At 38.9% G+C, this 15,463-nt stretch overlaps 2 protein-coding genes across 7 annotated transcripts in view; one reads left to right on the top strand and one right to left on the bottom strand.

Moving 5' to 3' along the window:
• The window catches only part of LOC125461085 (dynein axonemal heavy chain 11-like), a 466,228-nt gene extending 455,963 nt beyond the window's left edge, over positions 1-10,265 (top strand). For 3 of the 4 annotated variants that reach the window (XM_059654655.1, XM_059654658.1, XM_059654661.1), the window contains 4 exons: positions 3,294-3,409; positions 4,963-5,075; positions 7,204-7,344; positions 8,959-10,263. In XM_059654655.1, the coding sequence (XP_059510638.1) occupies positions 3,294-3,409; positions 4,963-5,075; positions 7,204-7,344; positions 8,959-9,206 (618 nt within the window). In that variant the 3' untranslated portion in view covers positions 9,207-10,263. Of the gene's footprint in view, positions 1-3,293; positions 3,410-4,962; positions 5,076-7,203; positions 7,345-8,958 lie in introns of all 4 variants that reach the window. The other variant, XM_059654665.1, reaches the window with a different exon arrangement.
• Positions 9,634-15,463, bottom strand: part of cdca7b (cell division cycle associated 7b) — a 21,220-nt gene continuing 15,390 nt past the window's right edge. For 2 of the 3 annotated variants that reach the window (XM_048556671.2, XM_048556679.2), the window contains exons 6-11: positions 14,944-15,018; positions 14,222-14,407; positions 13,832-13,960; positions 13,151-13,300; positions 11,496-11,632; positions 9,634-10,348 (exon numbers count right to left, since the gene is read on the bottom strand). In XM_048556671.2, the coding sequence (XP_048412628.1) occupies positions 10,321-10,348; positions 11,496-11,632; positions 13,151-13,300; positions 13,832-13,960; positions 14,222-14,407; positions 14,944-15,018 (705 nt within the window). In that variant the 3' untranslated portion in view covers positions 9,634-10,320. The remainder of the gene's footprint in view (positions 10,349-11,495; positions 11,633-13,150; positions 13,301-13,831; positions 13,961-14,221; positions 14,408-14,943; positions 15,019-15,463) is intronic. The other variant, XM_059654673.1, reaches the window with a different exon arrangement.

Below are 15,463 nucleotides of genomic sequence, written 5' to 3' on the forward strand. Positions count from 1 at the left end.
GTAGGTTACGTGGAAAAATTACTCTTCTGTAGCTATGCTGGTCCTAAAACCGACCTCTTCCTTCGTTATATCGATGACTGTACCTGTGCCCCCCGGTGCTCCCACGAGGAGCTCGAACAGTTCATCCACCTCACTAACACCTTCCACTCCAACCTTAAGTTCACCTGGACCATCACTGATACCTCTCTCTCCTTCCTGGACCTCTCTGTCTCCATCTCCGGCAACCACCTAGAAGCCGATATCCATTTCAAGTCTACCGACTCCCACAGTGATCTAGAATACACCTTCTTTAACCCACCTTCCTGCAAAAATGCCATCCCCATTCCCAATTCCTTCGCCTTCACTGCATCTGCTCCCGAGATGAGGCATTCTACTCCCGAACTTCTCAGATGTCCTCGTTTTTTAAGAACCACAACATCCCCCCGCCTCAGTGGTCGAGAACACCCTCAACCATGTCTCCTGCATTTCCCGCAACTCATCCCTCACACCCGCTCCCCGCAAATAACAACCAAAACAGAATCCCCCTCATCCTCACATACCACCCCACCAACCTCCGGATCCAACGCATTATCCTCCGACACTTCTGACATCTGTAGTCGGACCCCACCATCAAAAACATTTTTTGCTCCTCACCCTTATCTGCTTTCCAGAGGGAACATTCTCTCCATGTCTCCCTTGTCCGTTCCACAGTCCGCACCAGCCCCACCAGCCCCAGCACTTTTCTCTGCAACCGCAGGAAGTGCTACACCTGCCCCTACACCTCCTCCCTCACCCCCATCCCAGACTCCAAGAAGACCTTCAGCATCAAGCAAATGTTCACCTCCACCTCTGTTAATGCGGTATACTGTATCCGCCATTCCAAACGTGGCCTCCTCTACATCGGGGACATCAAACAGTGGCTTGGGGATCACTTTGCAGAACACCTACGCTCGGTTCGCAATAAACAACTGCATCTCCCAGTCGCGAACCATTTCAACTCCCCCTCCCACTCCTTGGATGACATGTCCATCTTGGGCCTCCTGCAGTGCCATAACGATGCCACCCAAAGGTTGCAGGAACAGCAACTCATATTCCGCTTGGGAACCCTGCAGCCCAATGGTAAAAAATGTGGACTTCACAAGCTTCAAAATCTCCCCTCCCCCACCCGCATCCCAAAACCAGCCCAGCTTGTCCACACCTCCCGAACCTGTCATTTCCTCCCACCTCAAGGCCCACCCCCATCTCCTACCTACCAGCCTCATCCCGCCCCCTTGACCTGTCCGTCCTCCCTGGACTGACCTATCCCTTCCCTAACTCCCCACCTACACTCACCTTTACTGGCTCCACCCCCACCTCTTTGACCTGTTTGTCTCCTCTCCACGGATCTTCTCTTTTATCCATCTTCTATCCTCCCCCGTCTCCCTTTCCCCTCCCCTATTTCTGCAGAAGGGTCTAGGCCCAAAACGTCAACCTTCCTGCTCCTCTGATGCTGCTTGGCCTGCTGTGTTCATCCAGCTCTACATCTTGTTTGCTCATACAAAATTGAAATGTCACACTTGTACAGTTGGATATGCCTAGAGTTTAGGGCCAGATACCATTATTGGGGAAGGTAAAATTAGCTTCACCCTGTACTTGTTATAGACATTAATTATTAGTCAAAACTATTAAAGCAAATGTACACTTTCCTGATCAGAAAAGGTCAGCAAAACATTTAAGGATAGACTGCATGAAATTTATGACAAGAAAAGACGGTTGAATGAAAAGCACTAAATGTGTGTGAGATAATAAATTGTGAAGCTGGGTGAACACAGCAGGCCAAGCAGCATCTCCTGAGATGCTGCTTGGCCTGCTGTGTTCATCCAGCTTCACACTTTATTATCTTGGATTCTCCAGCATCTGCAGTTCCCATTATCACGTGTGAGATCACTTTCGAAGAACCAGACGATCAGGATCAATGAGTGGCAAAAATGGCTTTATTTCACATCCACAGCAGCACACAGTGTAAGGAGAAATAGAATCCCCATATCATAGCTCAAAAGCCGCCATTCTATACAGAATTCAAGCATACATCAACATTCTAACACTTGAGTGTTAAGCATTAGGCATTGTACAAAAACTGTTTTGCAGAAATTCAGATATGGTTTAAACATGTGCTAAATGTTACCGGTTATTGTTGAGTGTTAATGGTTATTTTAATGAAACTAGAGTGTAGCCTTGCCTAATTCAAAAGGTGCTAGTCTTGTTATTTTCAAGGTTACATCTTTAAAGTTAGAAAAAGGCATCTTGGTTTTTTTAAAATAAAAGTCTGAGTTCCCAACGGTTTTGATTGTCTGTGGTTCTATTTACTAACATTCATTTATTCATGCATTCGGTTTCGTGGTCACACCTGTTTTAGTAAGTGCTGTCAGTTCTGGAAGTGAGCTTGCTCGCTGAGCTGGAAGGTTCGTTTTCAGACGTTTCGTTACCATTCTAGGTAACATCATCAGTGAGCCTCCGACAAAGCTTCGAATGGTAACAAAACGTCTGAAAACGAACCTTCCAGCTCAGCGAGCAAACTCACATCCAGAACCTCAACCTGAGCTACAAATCTTCTCAAAACTCGCAAGTGCTGTCAGTTTCAGTCATTCATTCGTACAAGGTCGTGCGGGTCTGGCCATAGCGCCGTTAGTTTTATTAGTAGGTTAAAGGTTGCTTACATACACTGCATAGCATTCGTTAGTTTTATTAGTGGGGTAAAGTTTTATATACATTTTGAATAAAAACTCATCACTAGTACCTGGCTATGTAATATACAGGAAAAGTCTGCAGGGCTATCCAGTTATCACCTTTGACTGATATTTGGCGTTACTTTAACTGGAGGGAGAAAATAGATGACTTGGTAATAGCAACTATTCAGTTGGATTTTAATATCAAATAACACTGTTATGGTGTGTGGGTGCAGAAAGGTTCCATCCTGTAACGTCTATGCAGTTTTGTTAGCCATCACACCTGACTACACCTTTGAATGGAATGGTCTTGTTTAAATGGAGTTGCTTACATAGTGTGTTTTGCATGAGTGCACTATCAAGTGGGTTGTAAGGCAAATTGAAGTGGTTGTAATCTAATTCTTTAGTGAACCCCTGAAATAGTTTGAATGGGGGCTGGCTAGAACATGGAAATCTGCAGTTAGTATTATAACCATGAATTAGTGGGTTAATGGATTAATAAAAATGATTTATGGAGTTATATTAAAAGTTGTTAACACCTTTGAATTCTGATATATCATGTGTAAGTAGCCCCAATTTCTATTCCTGTTTACATTCCTTTGTGCACAGGGAGAGCTGACGGTCTCAGCTGAAATGGAAGCATTGCAATCAGCATTGTACTACGATAACGTTCCTGAAATATGGAGCAGAGTGGCATATACATCTTCATATGGACTGGCACAATGGTAGGATAAATTGTCTTCATTAATCAGTTATACAATTCAAACTAGGAAAAATACTTTAAATGGCTCTACATGAGGGTCTAGGCCTGAAATGTCAGCCTTCCTGCTCCTCTGATGCTGCTTGGCCTGCTGTGTTCATCCATCTCTACACTTTGTTATCTACAAAATTTGGTTAGTTTTGAAGATTAATTCAGTAATGTTACACTTCTAATGCATTAGATTAGCACTCCCCTAGTGAAGAGGGAAATAGTTCAAAGGAGTCATCTTTCAGCTCTAGTCACCAAGTGGAGAGCCCAACCCATGAAGAGTAGAGATCAGAAATTCAGGCAAGTGCTGTGGATGACTTCCCTTCTGTTAAATAGTTGGAATATAAAGGGAGGCGTGAACCTAAATCTCTGATTTGCGCTCACTTATAGCAGCAAAAAGTCAGATTGTGTCAGTGACATATGATGGGTTTTGAAGGTAACTTTGTAGCTATCCCAAAGAAGGACTGCTTTAAAATTTTCAAATTATGAGTAATTATTTTAGCTACAGTCTACTTCTTGTTACATGTGTTCCATTATGCATATTTAAAGTATCTTAACAAATTGATTATGGCTGGTTCGTGTACACACTTCCAGAAAGATTCATCCTTCTCAGAACACATCACAATTAATCTAATGGATCATAGGCGATCTCTAGCAGGTGCCTCTGTTCAATACTGTTGATAAGTACATTGCCCTGAAATTACACAGTGTTACTACATGTGCCATGGAAATTTCAGCAGAAAAAGCTAGCAAACAAATGCATTAAATACCATTTGCAATGGTTTCAACTGAAGTTAAAGCAGGAGATGAATTGGCAAATCACCAAATTTTAGGTCCCAAAATTATGAAAAATCTGCATACTTGGCCAAAGCTACTACTTGATAGAACAATGCATGCCCATGTGCAGACCACTGCTGTTCTTAAACATGCAACACACCATGTATTAGAAATACGTAACTGTAAATAAGATCAACAGGCCAAAGAAATGAAAGCATATTTGGAAAGATTCCATAAGAGTAGCCTTCAAAATACTGTCTGTTTGGAATTTTTGTAAATATTTTTTCCTGCATTTTAGTCTATTCTATGCACTTTACTGTCATTTGCCTAACTCATGTCTCCCTTAAGAGGTTGACCTTTTTGTCCTGCGTGCATTTACTCAATCTCATCACTCCCTGTTTAATTTTCTCACAGAAAGATATTCTGACCGTATTTCATAGTAAATTACTCAAATTCAGTTTTTCAGGGATGGCAGTCTTAAGATACAGTTAAGACATGTGTTTCTGGCTGTTTAAAAATGCATCTATAGAAACACACCCTCCTATAATATAACCTGCATTTCACTAGTAGCATGATGTCATAGGTGCAACTATGCATGTGCGGGTGGATCATAGTGGCCTTTTTTAATGGTGGTATCATCTTTTACACAGTATGGAAATTATTTAAATTAGAATATATAAAAAATATGCAAGCATGATTAGCTGTGATGATTCTGCTATATATTTTTGTTAAAACTTACTCTTCATTTTGGAGGGTCAACGATGTTATTTTACGTTGCCGTGAGCTTGATACTTGGACTCAGGACCTTTGCCTTCCTGCCGTTGTCTGGCTTTCCGGCTTCTTCAATCCTCAGTCTTTTCTTACTGGTAAGTTTGACTGGTTCATAAGTTCAGATATAATGGCAACTTTTACCTGTGAACGTTGTACAACTACATTTCACGAAAGGACATTTGCCAATATACTATGCTCAGACAGTACAGCAGTAGTGTTCTGCAGGCTGACTCTAGAACATCTCTGTAGGTGTTTCTTAGGGTAGTATCCACCCACTTTATGTTTCCCCGTGCCCTTCAAATGGCAGCTCTTATACTTGTCAGTGAGACTTTGATAAGGCAACTAAGTCTTCTCCATTTGTTCATTTTAACAAAGATAAAAAAAATTACATGGGTCACTTCTTACCTGCCTGCTGCTCATTATTAGTCAACATCAAAACACACACTAAAGCCTAGCCATTCCATTAACCCGGACAATGCATCCAGCAGCACATTGCAAGGAACCTACACCAAGCTTGTATTCAATCAATCAGCTTTGGCAAGGAACACTGAGTAACTATAGCATGTGACAGAAACAGATTGGAATTACAAATCCAGTATTCCGCACAAGGGAGATCTAGCTCATCCTTGCAAGGTCTCCACTTGCTCATTGTTCAGTGGATATTTTCCGTGTTTGTCCAGAAGACGTCTTCTGCTTTTTATCTTCTGGAATTTTTTTTTAAAACCTCATCTCCAACAATTAAGATGGATACCGAGAACTGCCTGTATACTACTCTGCCTTCCGTTCACTACCCAGGCAGTCTTCCACTAAAGGTTCCACCTGCCTCTACCCTAAACTTGTTTTCTAGTTTCTTTCTTATCTTTCGTCATGCTTCATGGGCTTATCTTGTTAATTGAAAAAACCCTTCCATTCCCTCAACTCCCTTTTACCAATCCAAATACAAAGAGAAACTCAGCAAATCGGACAAAACTTGAGTAAGTCTGTTTAACATTTCATGTCCACTATGACTCTCCAGAACCATCCGACTTGCCCTCTTGCCCACATTAGCCAATCTTGTAATTTTTAAAGATGTTTTCCCCAAATACTTTACATCTGTCATTTTTATATCCTCAAAAACTGATGTCCTTACACCAAATTCCTTGGAAGTGCTGTGCCTCCCAGAACAATGTCAACTTTCAAAGGTTCACACCTGCTCCTATCCTTATCACATACCTAAAAGGCTACCAGTCACAAATTACATCCTGTCTGACTAGAACACAGGTAAACCAAAAGAGGCTTCCATCCATTTTGATTTATCGTCTGCCTTTACCATAATGGACTGCACAATCTTACTCCAGTAACACTCCACAGCGGTTCAGGACTCCATTCTTACCTGATCGTGGCCAAAGAATCACTTGCACTAACTTCTTTTCCTGCTGCAGCACTTACCAACAATGTTCCCCAAAGATCAGACCTTGGCCTCATTTTCATCGAAATTCTAGACTTTTGCTTATATCGCCAAAGGGGAGGCACTGATTTTGTGTGCTAACGGCATCTGGCTCCCGTACTGCAATGTTGCTAAATTATTTTAAAAAAACGCTGATAAAGTTATTTAATAGGACATCAACTGCCAGCTCAGCTAGTGTCAATCCCTAATTTCCCTTTAATTGTTTGGCTACTGAACCAATCCTATTGCTGAGAGTCTAGAATTGACTGTATGCCAGGTGAGGTAAAGGGCAATGGACCAGATTGGTTTCATAGTCACAGCTTGTGGTTTGGACAAACCTTAGGATGCTTTACTATTTCTGAGATGCTATACAAATTAAGTTATAGCATTTAATTCAGCTCATTCAATTTTAGAATGTCATGGCAAATCTCAATACGTTAAAATCACCTTCAAAATAGCAGCCCAAAGAAACAAAGTTACTGTTCACCGTTGTCTCGTGCATAAATAATCTCTTTCCTACCTGTATATTTTGCCTGATTCATAAATTGAAAATGGAGCAAAGAATATGAATCAGCTGTAATGAAGTTACAGCTTAACTACAGTTCCCAAAGTGAAACCTAAAATAACCCAGCCCTACCAATGATATCACTCAAAGTAAAAACAGAAAATACTGGATCCTAAGCATATCGGAAACCTAGTAAAGAAACAAAAGTGGTATTAACAACACAGGTTGTATGGTATTTTTCAAATTATGGCCAATGCTGAAGGAGAAGAATACTAATTGTTAAGTTCTTCAGCAATTATGCAGAGCGTAGCCCGAAAGAACGAGTGGCCTTTGGATAAGATGTGCTTGGCTGTGGATGTCACCAAGAAGACTAAAGAAGATTATAGTCATCCACCAAGGGAAGGTGCCTACATTCATGGATTGTTCTTGGAAGGTAGATGCAAATGTTAGATTACGACTGAAAAAAAAGCTTAACTGTAATCAATACGAGATGGAAGTCTTGTTACAAATTAGTTTATCGGTTCTTTGCTGAGAGTACATACATGATAAAAGAAAAACACCGCAGATGCTTGAAACCTCAAATAAAAACTGAATGCTGGAGAAACTCAGTAGGCGCAGCAGCATCTACAGAAAGAGGAACAGAGTTAATGTCGAGTCCATATGAAGTTCTAAAGAACTCATTCTGGACTCAAAACCTTAGTGTTTCTCCATCCACAGATGCTGTCACACCTGACTTTCTCCAGTACCTTAATGTGCAATAAAATTGAGTGTTTAGATGCTACTAAAGGCGACTGGAGATTGTTGTCTTGGAAATGTAAATGCAAAATAAATCAATCAACAAAAACCAAGTTCCATCAGTTGTCATCAAGACACAAAGTTGGTCCCTGGAGACTGGATGTTAGAAAATACTGTAGAACTCAGGCTTTACAAGATGGAACAGAAATACTAGAGAAGTTATGTTTACTCTATTTTTCAAAGGTTTATATAAAAGGAATGAAAAGATAAATGTGGAATATTGCATTTGAATTAAACTAATAAAGCCAAACTACAGCTTCAAACAGTCTTATTTTTTCAACAGATCAGGGTTATATGGTGGCTCAGGTGTTAGACACTATTGCCTCATGGCACCAGGGACCTGGGTTCAATTCCACTCTTGGGAGACTGAGTGGAGTTTGCAAATTCTCCCCCTGTCTCCATGGGTTTCCTCCAGGTGCTCTGGTTTCCTCCCACAGTCCAAAGACATGCAAGTTAGGTAGATTGGTCCATGCTGCGTTGCCCATAGTGTTGTTTAACATAGATGTGTCAGCCTTGGGAAATGCAGGGTTCCAGGGATAGGATGGGGGAACGGACCTGTTGGGATGCTCTTCAGAGGGTCAATGTGGACTTGTTGAGCCAAAAGGCTTGTTTCCACATTTTAGGGATTGTGTTATTAACCCATTCAGACTCTACATAAGTAGTATTGTTATCTGAATCAACTACAAACCTGTCAACCAACTGCAATTCAAAATAGATAATATTTTCATATCAAATCTTCACAGACAAAATTCAGACAATGACACTTCTTTGAAGTAAAAAGATTGATGAAACGTCTCTAAAACACTAATTTTAAACAAGGAATTGTAAAGCAAGTGGAGCAAAAAGGTAAATTGTCCTGGGCTAGAATGGGATAAAAAAGGCCATCTTTGATTGACTAACAGGATAATTAACCAAGCAAAAACCTGCAAATAAAGATTGATGGATTGATTGTGTCAACAGAGGCAATATTTAGGGAACAGGTTAGATATTCTTCCAGTTATAAAAATATGTTCATGGTACATTTGCACAGACAAAGCAAATCACATCTGTTACATGAAACAGATATCGTCAGACATGAAAAAGGACAGTTAGATCAGTCACAAAGGCACATTTGTGAAATTTCTAAAAGAAATTAATACGTCAACATTCATGAGGCTAGACAAAATTGAATTGCTGTTTACCTCAGCACAAGTGTATGAAAATACCAAAAATATAAAGAAATTTTATGACTACATTTTTGCCAATATTTTAGGTGCAAGATGGGACATTCAAGGCAGCATCGTCACAGAAGCACGTCTTAAAGACCTGACTCCCACAATGCCAGTCATTTTTGTACGGGCCAGTCCAGCAGATAGGCAAGAAATGAAGAACATTTATGAATGCCCAGTTTACAAGACCAAAACTAGAGGGCCTACATACGTTTGGACTTTCAATCTGAAGACCAGAGAGAAGCCTGCCAAATGGATTCTTGCTGGAGTAGCATTGCTTTTATCAGTTTAGAAATAAATTTATAAAAAGAACTTGCCAAAGGTTAGAGGAGTAAAGCATTAACCAGAACATTGAAGTGCTACTCCAAGGGCATTTTATTACTTTCGGTGTGCTCTTGGAAGAGGTATTTATAAGCAGAGAGCCTTTTCTTTTGTGGATATGTACCAGAGCATTATGTAATCAGTAGGCAACAGTTCCAAAAAGGTGCAATTTTCAAAATCATAAATTTCCTTAAATTCGAAAGTCACAAAAGTAACCAAAATGAATTGAGATTTTACACAACAGGCAAAATGCCTTATGCTAGCAAGAAACGGAACTATTAAATAGTAGGTCTGCAGTGACAGTGTACATCTACAAGTTTAAATATTATAAAATTCAGAGAAATAAGATGATTTATTTGAATTTTTTTAATCAAAGTAAATGATTATACATATATTGGCATTTTATGCAAGAAAATGCCATTTACAACAGAGGTCCCAACTTCCATGCAGCATTTAAAATCAAAACAAGTCCAAGACATTCTCTTTGTTCAGTTTAACGTTTCTTTACACAGTGAAAATAAAAACACTAACGCTTCCAAGGATTCTAGATTAAACTGTAATGATGAATTAGATTACCAAAAATTAAATGTAAAACCATTCATCAACACCGTTTCCAGTTTGCTTGACCTATCCTTGTATTTATGTTGCATGCAAGAGTGTTGCATCTACACTGCTATAGGATAACATACAACACTACATCATCTGCATTGTTCATGTAATCCATGTAAACAAGACATTATTTTTGAATATCAATAAAACAAATACTTGCAATCATCCATGGTCCCTGACATTGCAATAAACATTTCTTTAAGATTTAAACACAGGATTTGTACAAATATCTGAAAACAAGAAACTTGTCAACTATTACAAAGCTTCAAAAAAACACTACAATTCAAGTTCTGCAAACGGCATTTACATTATTTCTGCTGATTATTTTCAAATTCTGGTAAATTACCAGTAGTTGTAATATTAAAATAAAGTGTGCTTTTTATACAGGTTTCATAAAAAAAATAAAGTCAATTTACTACAAACAGCTGTAAGAAACTTTTTAATTCTTTAACTGTTTACAGATCCTAGTAGCTGCTTCAATCTTCAGTCAGTTGCTTCTGTAAGCTAAAATAGAGAAAAGTGATAGTTTGTAACAACTTTCTATCGTTAATTTGAGTTCTTTATGCAAGTTATTTCACAAGTCTAAATCTGATAATAGCAAGAATATTGTAAATGAGACTAAATAATCATGTAATTAACAATTTTGTAAAAGTAACTAAGAGATCATTCTGTAACTGTTTGAGCAGAAAGGTGACGTGATTGTATGACTTCTGAGATTACCGATTTTTCAGAGATAAAAAAGTCCATTCAGGATGGTGCTCTCCTGATTTACTCTAGCCTTAATCACAACTCAAATGCAGCTATGAAATAATGTCCTATCATACATCAACAGACCAGAATTGCTCTTTTAGAATTAAATTGAAGCATATTGTCATGACTTGTACAGATAGAAAGGTATAAAATTCAATTTCTACACTGTCAACTTAGTTAATATTAACCAGAACAAATATCAAGTGTCAAAGGAACAATCATAATCCCACCCACCTAATGCTGCGTAAGTTTGCATTTCACCTTGACAGGGTTAATTATGGTTTATAAGTCTTTTGCCAAGACTCACCATCTGGGCTCATTTGAACAGCGGCCACTTTGAGGTTTTGCTTTACAACCTTACATGAAAAGGTGGAAGTGGAAATTAGAGGAGAAAAGCTAAATTTATTTCTAGACATACTATTTCTGAAACCAGCCCTTGGAGTACAAACCAGCAGGTGACAGAATGGTGCATTTATGAGAACAATCCCCATTTTGAAATAATGGTTCTCCCATGTCATCCCAATTTCATTGCAAGCCTCAGTGGGTCATAGCAGCTGGGTCTGACAACATTTTTCTGGACCTCATATTGAACTTGCAGCAGATCAGGGAACCATCAGCAAAAACAAATGTAGTGTATGCCACAGATGCTTGTAGAGCAAACCAGAAATCCTGTGGCCTTTTAGGAGTTTTACCTGCAAGAATGTTTAACATTTGAATTCTGAATGGATTTAAATAAATGCTTAGAAACCACCTAACATGTACTCAAATTTCAGCAGAATGCACTTCAGTTAGTTTCACACAAAAAGAAATATACAAATGACAAATCATCACAGACAATCTTCTTAAGCTTACTTTCAGCTAAGTAAAATATTTAGTTTTCAAAACCACATTAACTCTATACCTTTCCAAATAGGCTTGAACATTGTCATATCCATAAAACTTCGCCAAATGAACAAGAATGCCAGTGGCACAGCGTCCATCCCGACGACGACAGAAGCTACAATTACAGATACCTCTGCAAGGAGGACATACCCAGTCCTACAGAAAGCAAGTTAAAAACAATGAGATGATACAAATAATACAGTGCAAACTGTCGACCTGTCATGAGCCTCTGGGACTTAAAAGCCTTTGGGTGGACGAGTTCAACATATTGTAGCCTCACCAAGGTTTTTTTTGGGGGCCGGGGCAGGGGAGAGGAAAGAGAATCCCTCAAATTAGATTAGATTCCCTACAGTGTGGAAACAGGCCCTTCGGCCCAACAAGTCCACACCGCCCCTTGAAGAATCCCACCCAGACCCATCTCCCTATAACCCACACACCCCTCGAACACTATGGGCAATTTAGCATGGCCAATCCACCTAACCTGCACATCTTTGGACTGTGGGAGGAAACCGGAGCACCCGGAGGAAACCCACGCAAACACAGGGAGAATGTGCAAACTCCACACAGTCGCCAGAGGCTGGAATTGAACCCGGGTCCCTGGCGCTGTGAGGCTGCAGTGCTAACCACTGAGCCACTGTGCTGCCCTAAAGTATGTGAATGCTATTTATCAGGGAAAGGGCCAGCTCCTCTCTATCCAAAACCCTGAAAAATCATATCCCTTTCAGTGAGCCCTTTTGACAAACGAGAACATTTTGGAAACAAAGTAGGCTTCTTCTCATAGATCCCAGCGACAAGCACTAACTAAATCATTCAGGTTACGTTATTTGGGGTTGGTTAGTAGGACAACAACTGTGTGATGCAGAGCGAGACTGATAGTTTGGGTTCAATTCCTGCACCAGCTGAGGCTAGCATGATATATTCTCCTTCTCAACCTCTCCCTTTACAGGTTAAACCATCACCAGCTGTCTCTCTGAATTAAGAGGGCAGCCCTATGGTCCATTAGGACTATGGTAACTTTGACAATGCTGCCAAGGTAAAGGTAAATCAGCTATAAAGGTACCAGCAAGAGCCTGGGATGCAATATGTTCCACTGTTTCGAGTTCCTGTCTTTGTAAAGGACAGAACTTTTACCACCACTTCAAGACCAACAGAAATGCCTGGCTATCTGGTTACCAACTCAATCTCTGTCAGACTGTATCTGAAAGGAAACAAATTTGTAACATCCCTAACCACTGAAGAGTTAAAAATACCCACATATGCTGCTCAGAAGTCAACAACAGCATTCAAAATTATTTCAGACTATGTTTAGCTAAGGCAGGGTCAGTGTCTAATGGAATGAACACTTATGTCCTCTGACCTGATCAATTTTCTCAGGGCAGTAAACGTACACTATAACCATTGCATAGCAGCAATGCCATTTATAATTCTCAAACAGATTGCCTTTCAGGTGGTGCACAATAAAATAGTACAGTTCATGTAACCGATGTGGATATAAAAGACATAAGAAATTGCAAGGGAAAATACATCCTCCTTAATAGCAAGAAACAGCAATAGTCAAAAAGCGTCTCAGTTTAAAAATAAACCAATGCAGACTAATTAAGCTAATTAAATCTACTGTCAACTCTGATGAATTATTGAAACTGTGCAAAAACTATTAAATGATTATTAACTTACAGGGTTTAGAAGGGCTGATCTCACATTTTCACCATACCGATTGCGCAGACAGGGTCCACAGAATTGTCCCCTCACACCATAGCAATCTTGATTACGGCATATTGTTTTTGTATCGATTGTTTTCTGCCGGCACTGATGGCAAGTGCTGCCCTACAGGTAGAGAGGAGCGAACATGTTTCCTGACAGCACGATATTAAGGGAGAAATGCTTCAGTGATGGGCTATAATTCAGCATTAAGTGACAGAAACGTGGCAGAAATTAACAAATTATCTTAGAGATGCAGATACCATACTTGGTTATTGCCTCCAGAGCAAAAAAGGTACAATCAAAGGTATTAATCTGCTATATATTTTCATGCATACTCAAAGCATTATCTATATCTCAAGGAAAATGTAACACATTTTGGAATGATTTAGTTAAACTTGTAAAAATAGTTGATGTTTATTAGTTATATATAGTGTGAAAACAATTATAATTATTAGCCATTATTAATGAAAAAATGCTACTATCCTCCATTTGTAGAATTTCCAGCAATGCAGCCCATAGTGACATCAAATCTCAATTAAATTATTGATTTATCAAGATTTAAGAAAAATTTTAGTCATAAAGCCATGCTCAAGAATTTGGTTTGAAAACATTTATTAGAATACAGAGGAGAGTACGCAAAAATGTATGAATTACCAAACAACGATCGTAAATTTTATCTTTAACCGTGATTGCAACATTTTCCAAATCCTCTTCAGTTATGTCATCAACAGGCCTTGGCTTGCCTTTTGAAGATCTCCTCCTCCTCTTGGTCAGACTTCCATCCTGTTAAAATCCATCAATATTTCAAATTTTGCATTAAATATTAACATAAACTAACATTAGAAATAAAGTTCGACAATTATTCCAGTCGTTGCTTATACATGCACAAAAATTACACTTAATGCATGTAGTGATCACATAGTTTTGTCTCAGCTAACTAACACCAGAAACAAATTTAGACAGGAGAATTCTACCATAATTAATTGCTGAATGATACAATTCTAGGCAACACAACAAAAATTCATTTCAAAACACTTTAGTCACCTCAACATAATGATTTGTGAGATCCGTTCTCAAGCGGAATTTTTTCACTTGGCTCATAAGCTTGGTTGGAGAAATTGCAAACTTTTCTACAGAGAAACCTTCAGGGGGTCGTGCACTTCTGCTTGGGTTGACACGACGCTCAACTTTACCTTCAGAAAATGTTCTTTTTGGTGTTCGTTTTTGTTTCTGGAAAGTAAAAGCAGCATTTAAATATGAATTTACTCAAATACACATATTGCAGACATTACACTAAGCAGGGCTTAGCTTTAATATACAACAAAAAGCTGTCAAAAAAATCTATAAATCACCATTTACCACTTATAACATGGCCATTAAGTAAACATTTCAACTGAAAGACAGCATTTCTGACGTTTTAAAACTGAGGAGGATGCTGCCACTAAGCATCTAGTGACATGCTACAAAGTTTCACCAATCACGTGGATACTTACATTCTGACATTTTATTTAGCTAGTCCTGTCGTCACAGATATTGTTAATATTACAACAGGTCAGATGTACTAAATCTGCATGCGACCCTCTTACGAAAAGGAAATACTTCTAGTGCAGAGAATGTCTTTGTTCTAACTTGATAGTTAAATCTTACTTAGCCTATAAATTCCGAGTACATGAATTCATGAACAAGGACTGACATGCAAATTTGTCAAGCAAGAGATAAAATAATATAATTACATAGAAATTATCCATAAATTATGCAGAACTTACTGGTGATGAAGAAGTACATACTTTCATTGGAAAGAGCCCAGGCATTGTTTTTAGTTCTGCCATTAGTTTAGCGAGCTAAAAAGAAATTAACATGTTCAATTCAGTCTTTTAGATAACGTAGCAACAATAAAATGTGGCAAGAAAAGAAAATATTAAAAGCACACTCTTTTGCAACATGAAAGGCTGAGCATTAAGAGGATAAAGTCACCAAGAACAACAGTATTATTGACAGACATTATGGTGCATTTCCGCATTCTTAGCTCTTCCAACTGTAATGAGAGCATCAATGACACCATACCCCTCATTTGCCATAGTTATATAATTACATTCTTCCTTCACCAGTTATTTTTAAATGTCAGCTCAACAAGTTATGTACAAGATGACCACACACACTGACATGTTCATATCAAATTTCATTCACTGAATTCTGGTGATAGTCTTCTCAGTGTTGTATAACACCAGAGTTCATTTATAAACAAAGCAAGAATACATGCACAACTAGTCATGTACAAGAGCGTTG

The sequence above is a fragment of the Stegostoma tigrinum genome, chromosome 2 (genome assembly GCF_030684315.1).
Source record: "Stegostoma tigrinum isolate sSteTig4 chromosome 2, sSteTig4.hap1, whole genome shotgun sequence".
Taxonomy (NCBI): Eukaryota; Metazoa; Chordata; class Chondrichthyes; order Orectolobiformes; family Stegostomatidae; genus Stegostoma; species Stegostoma tigrinum.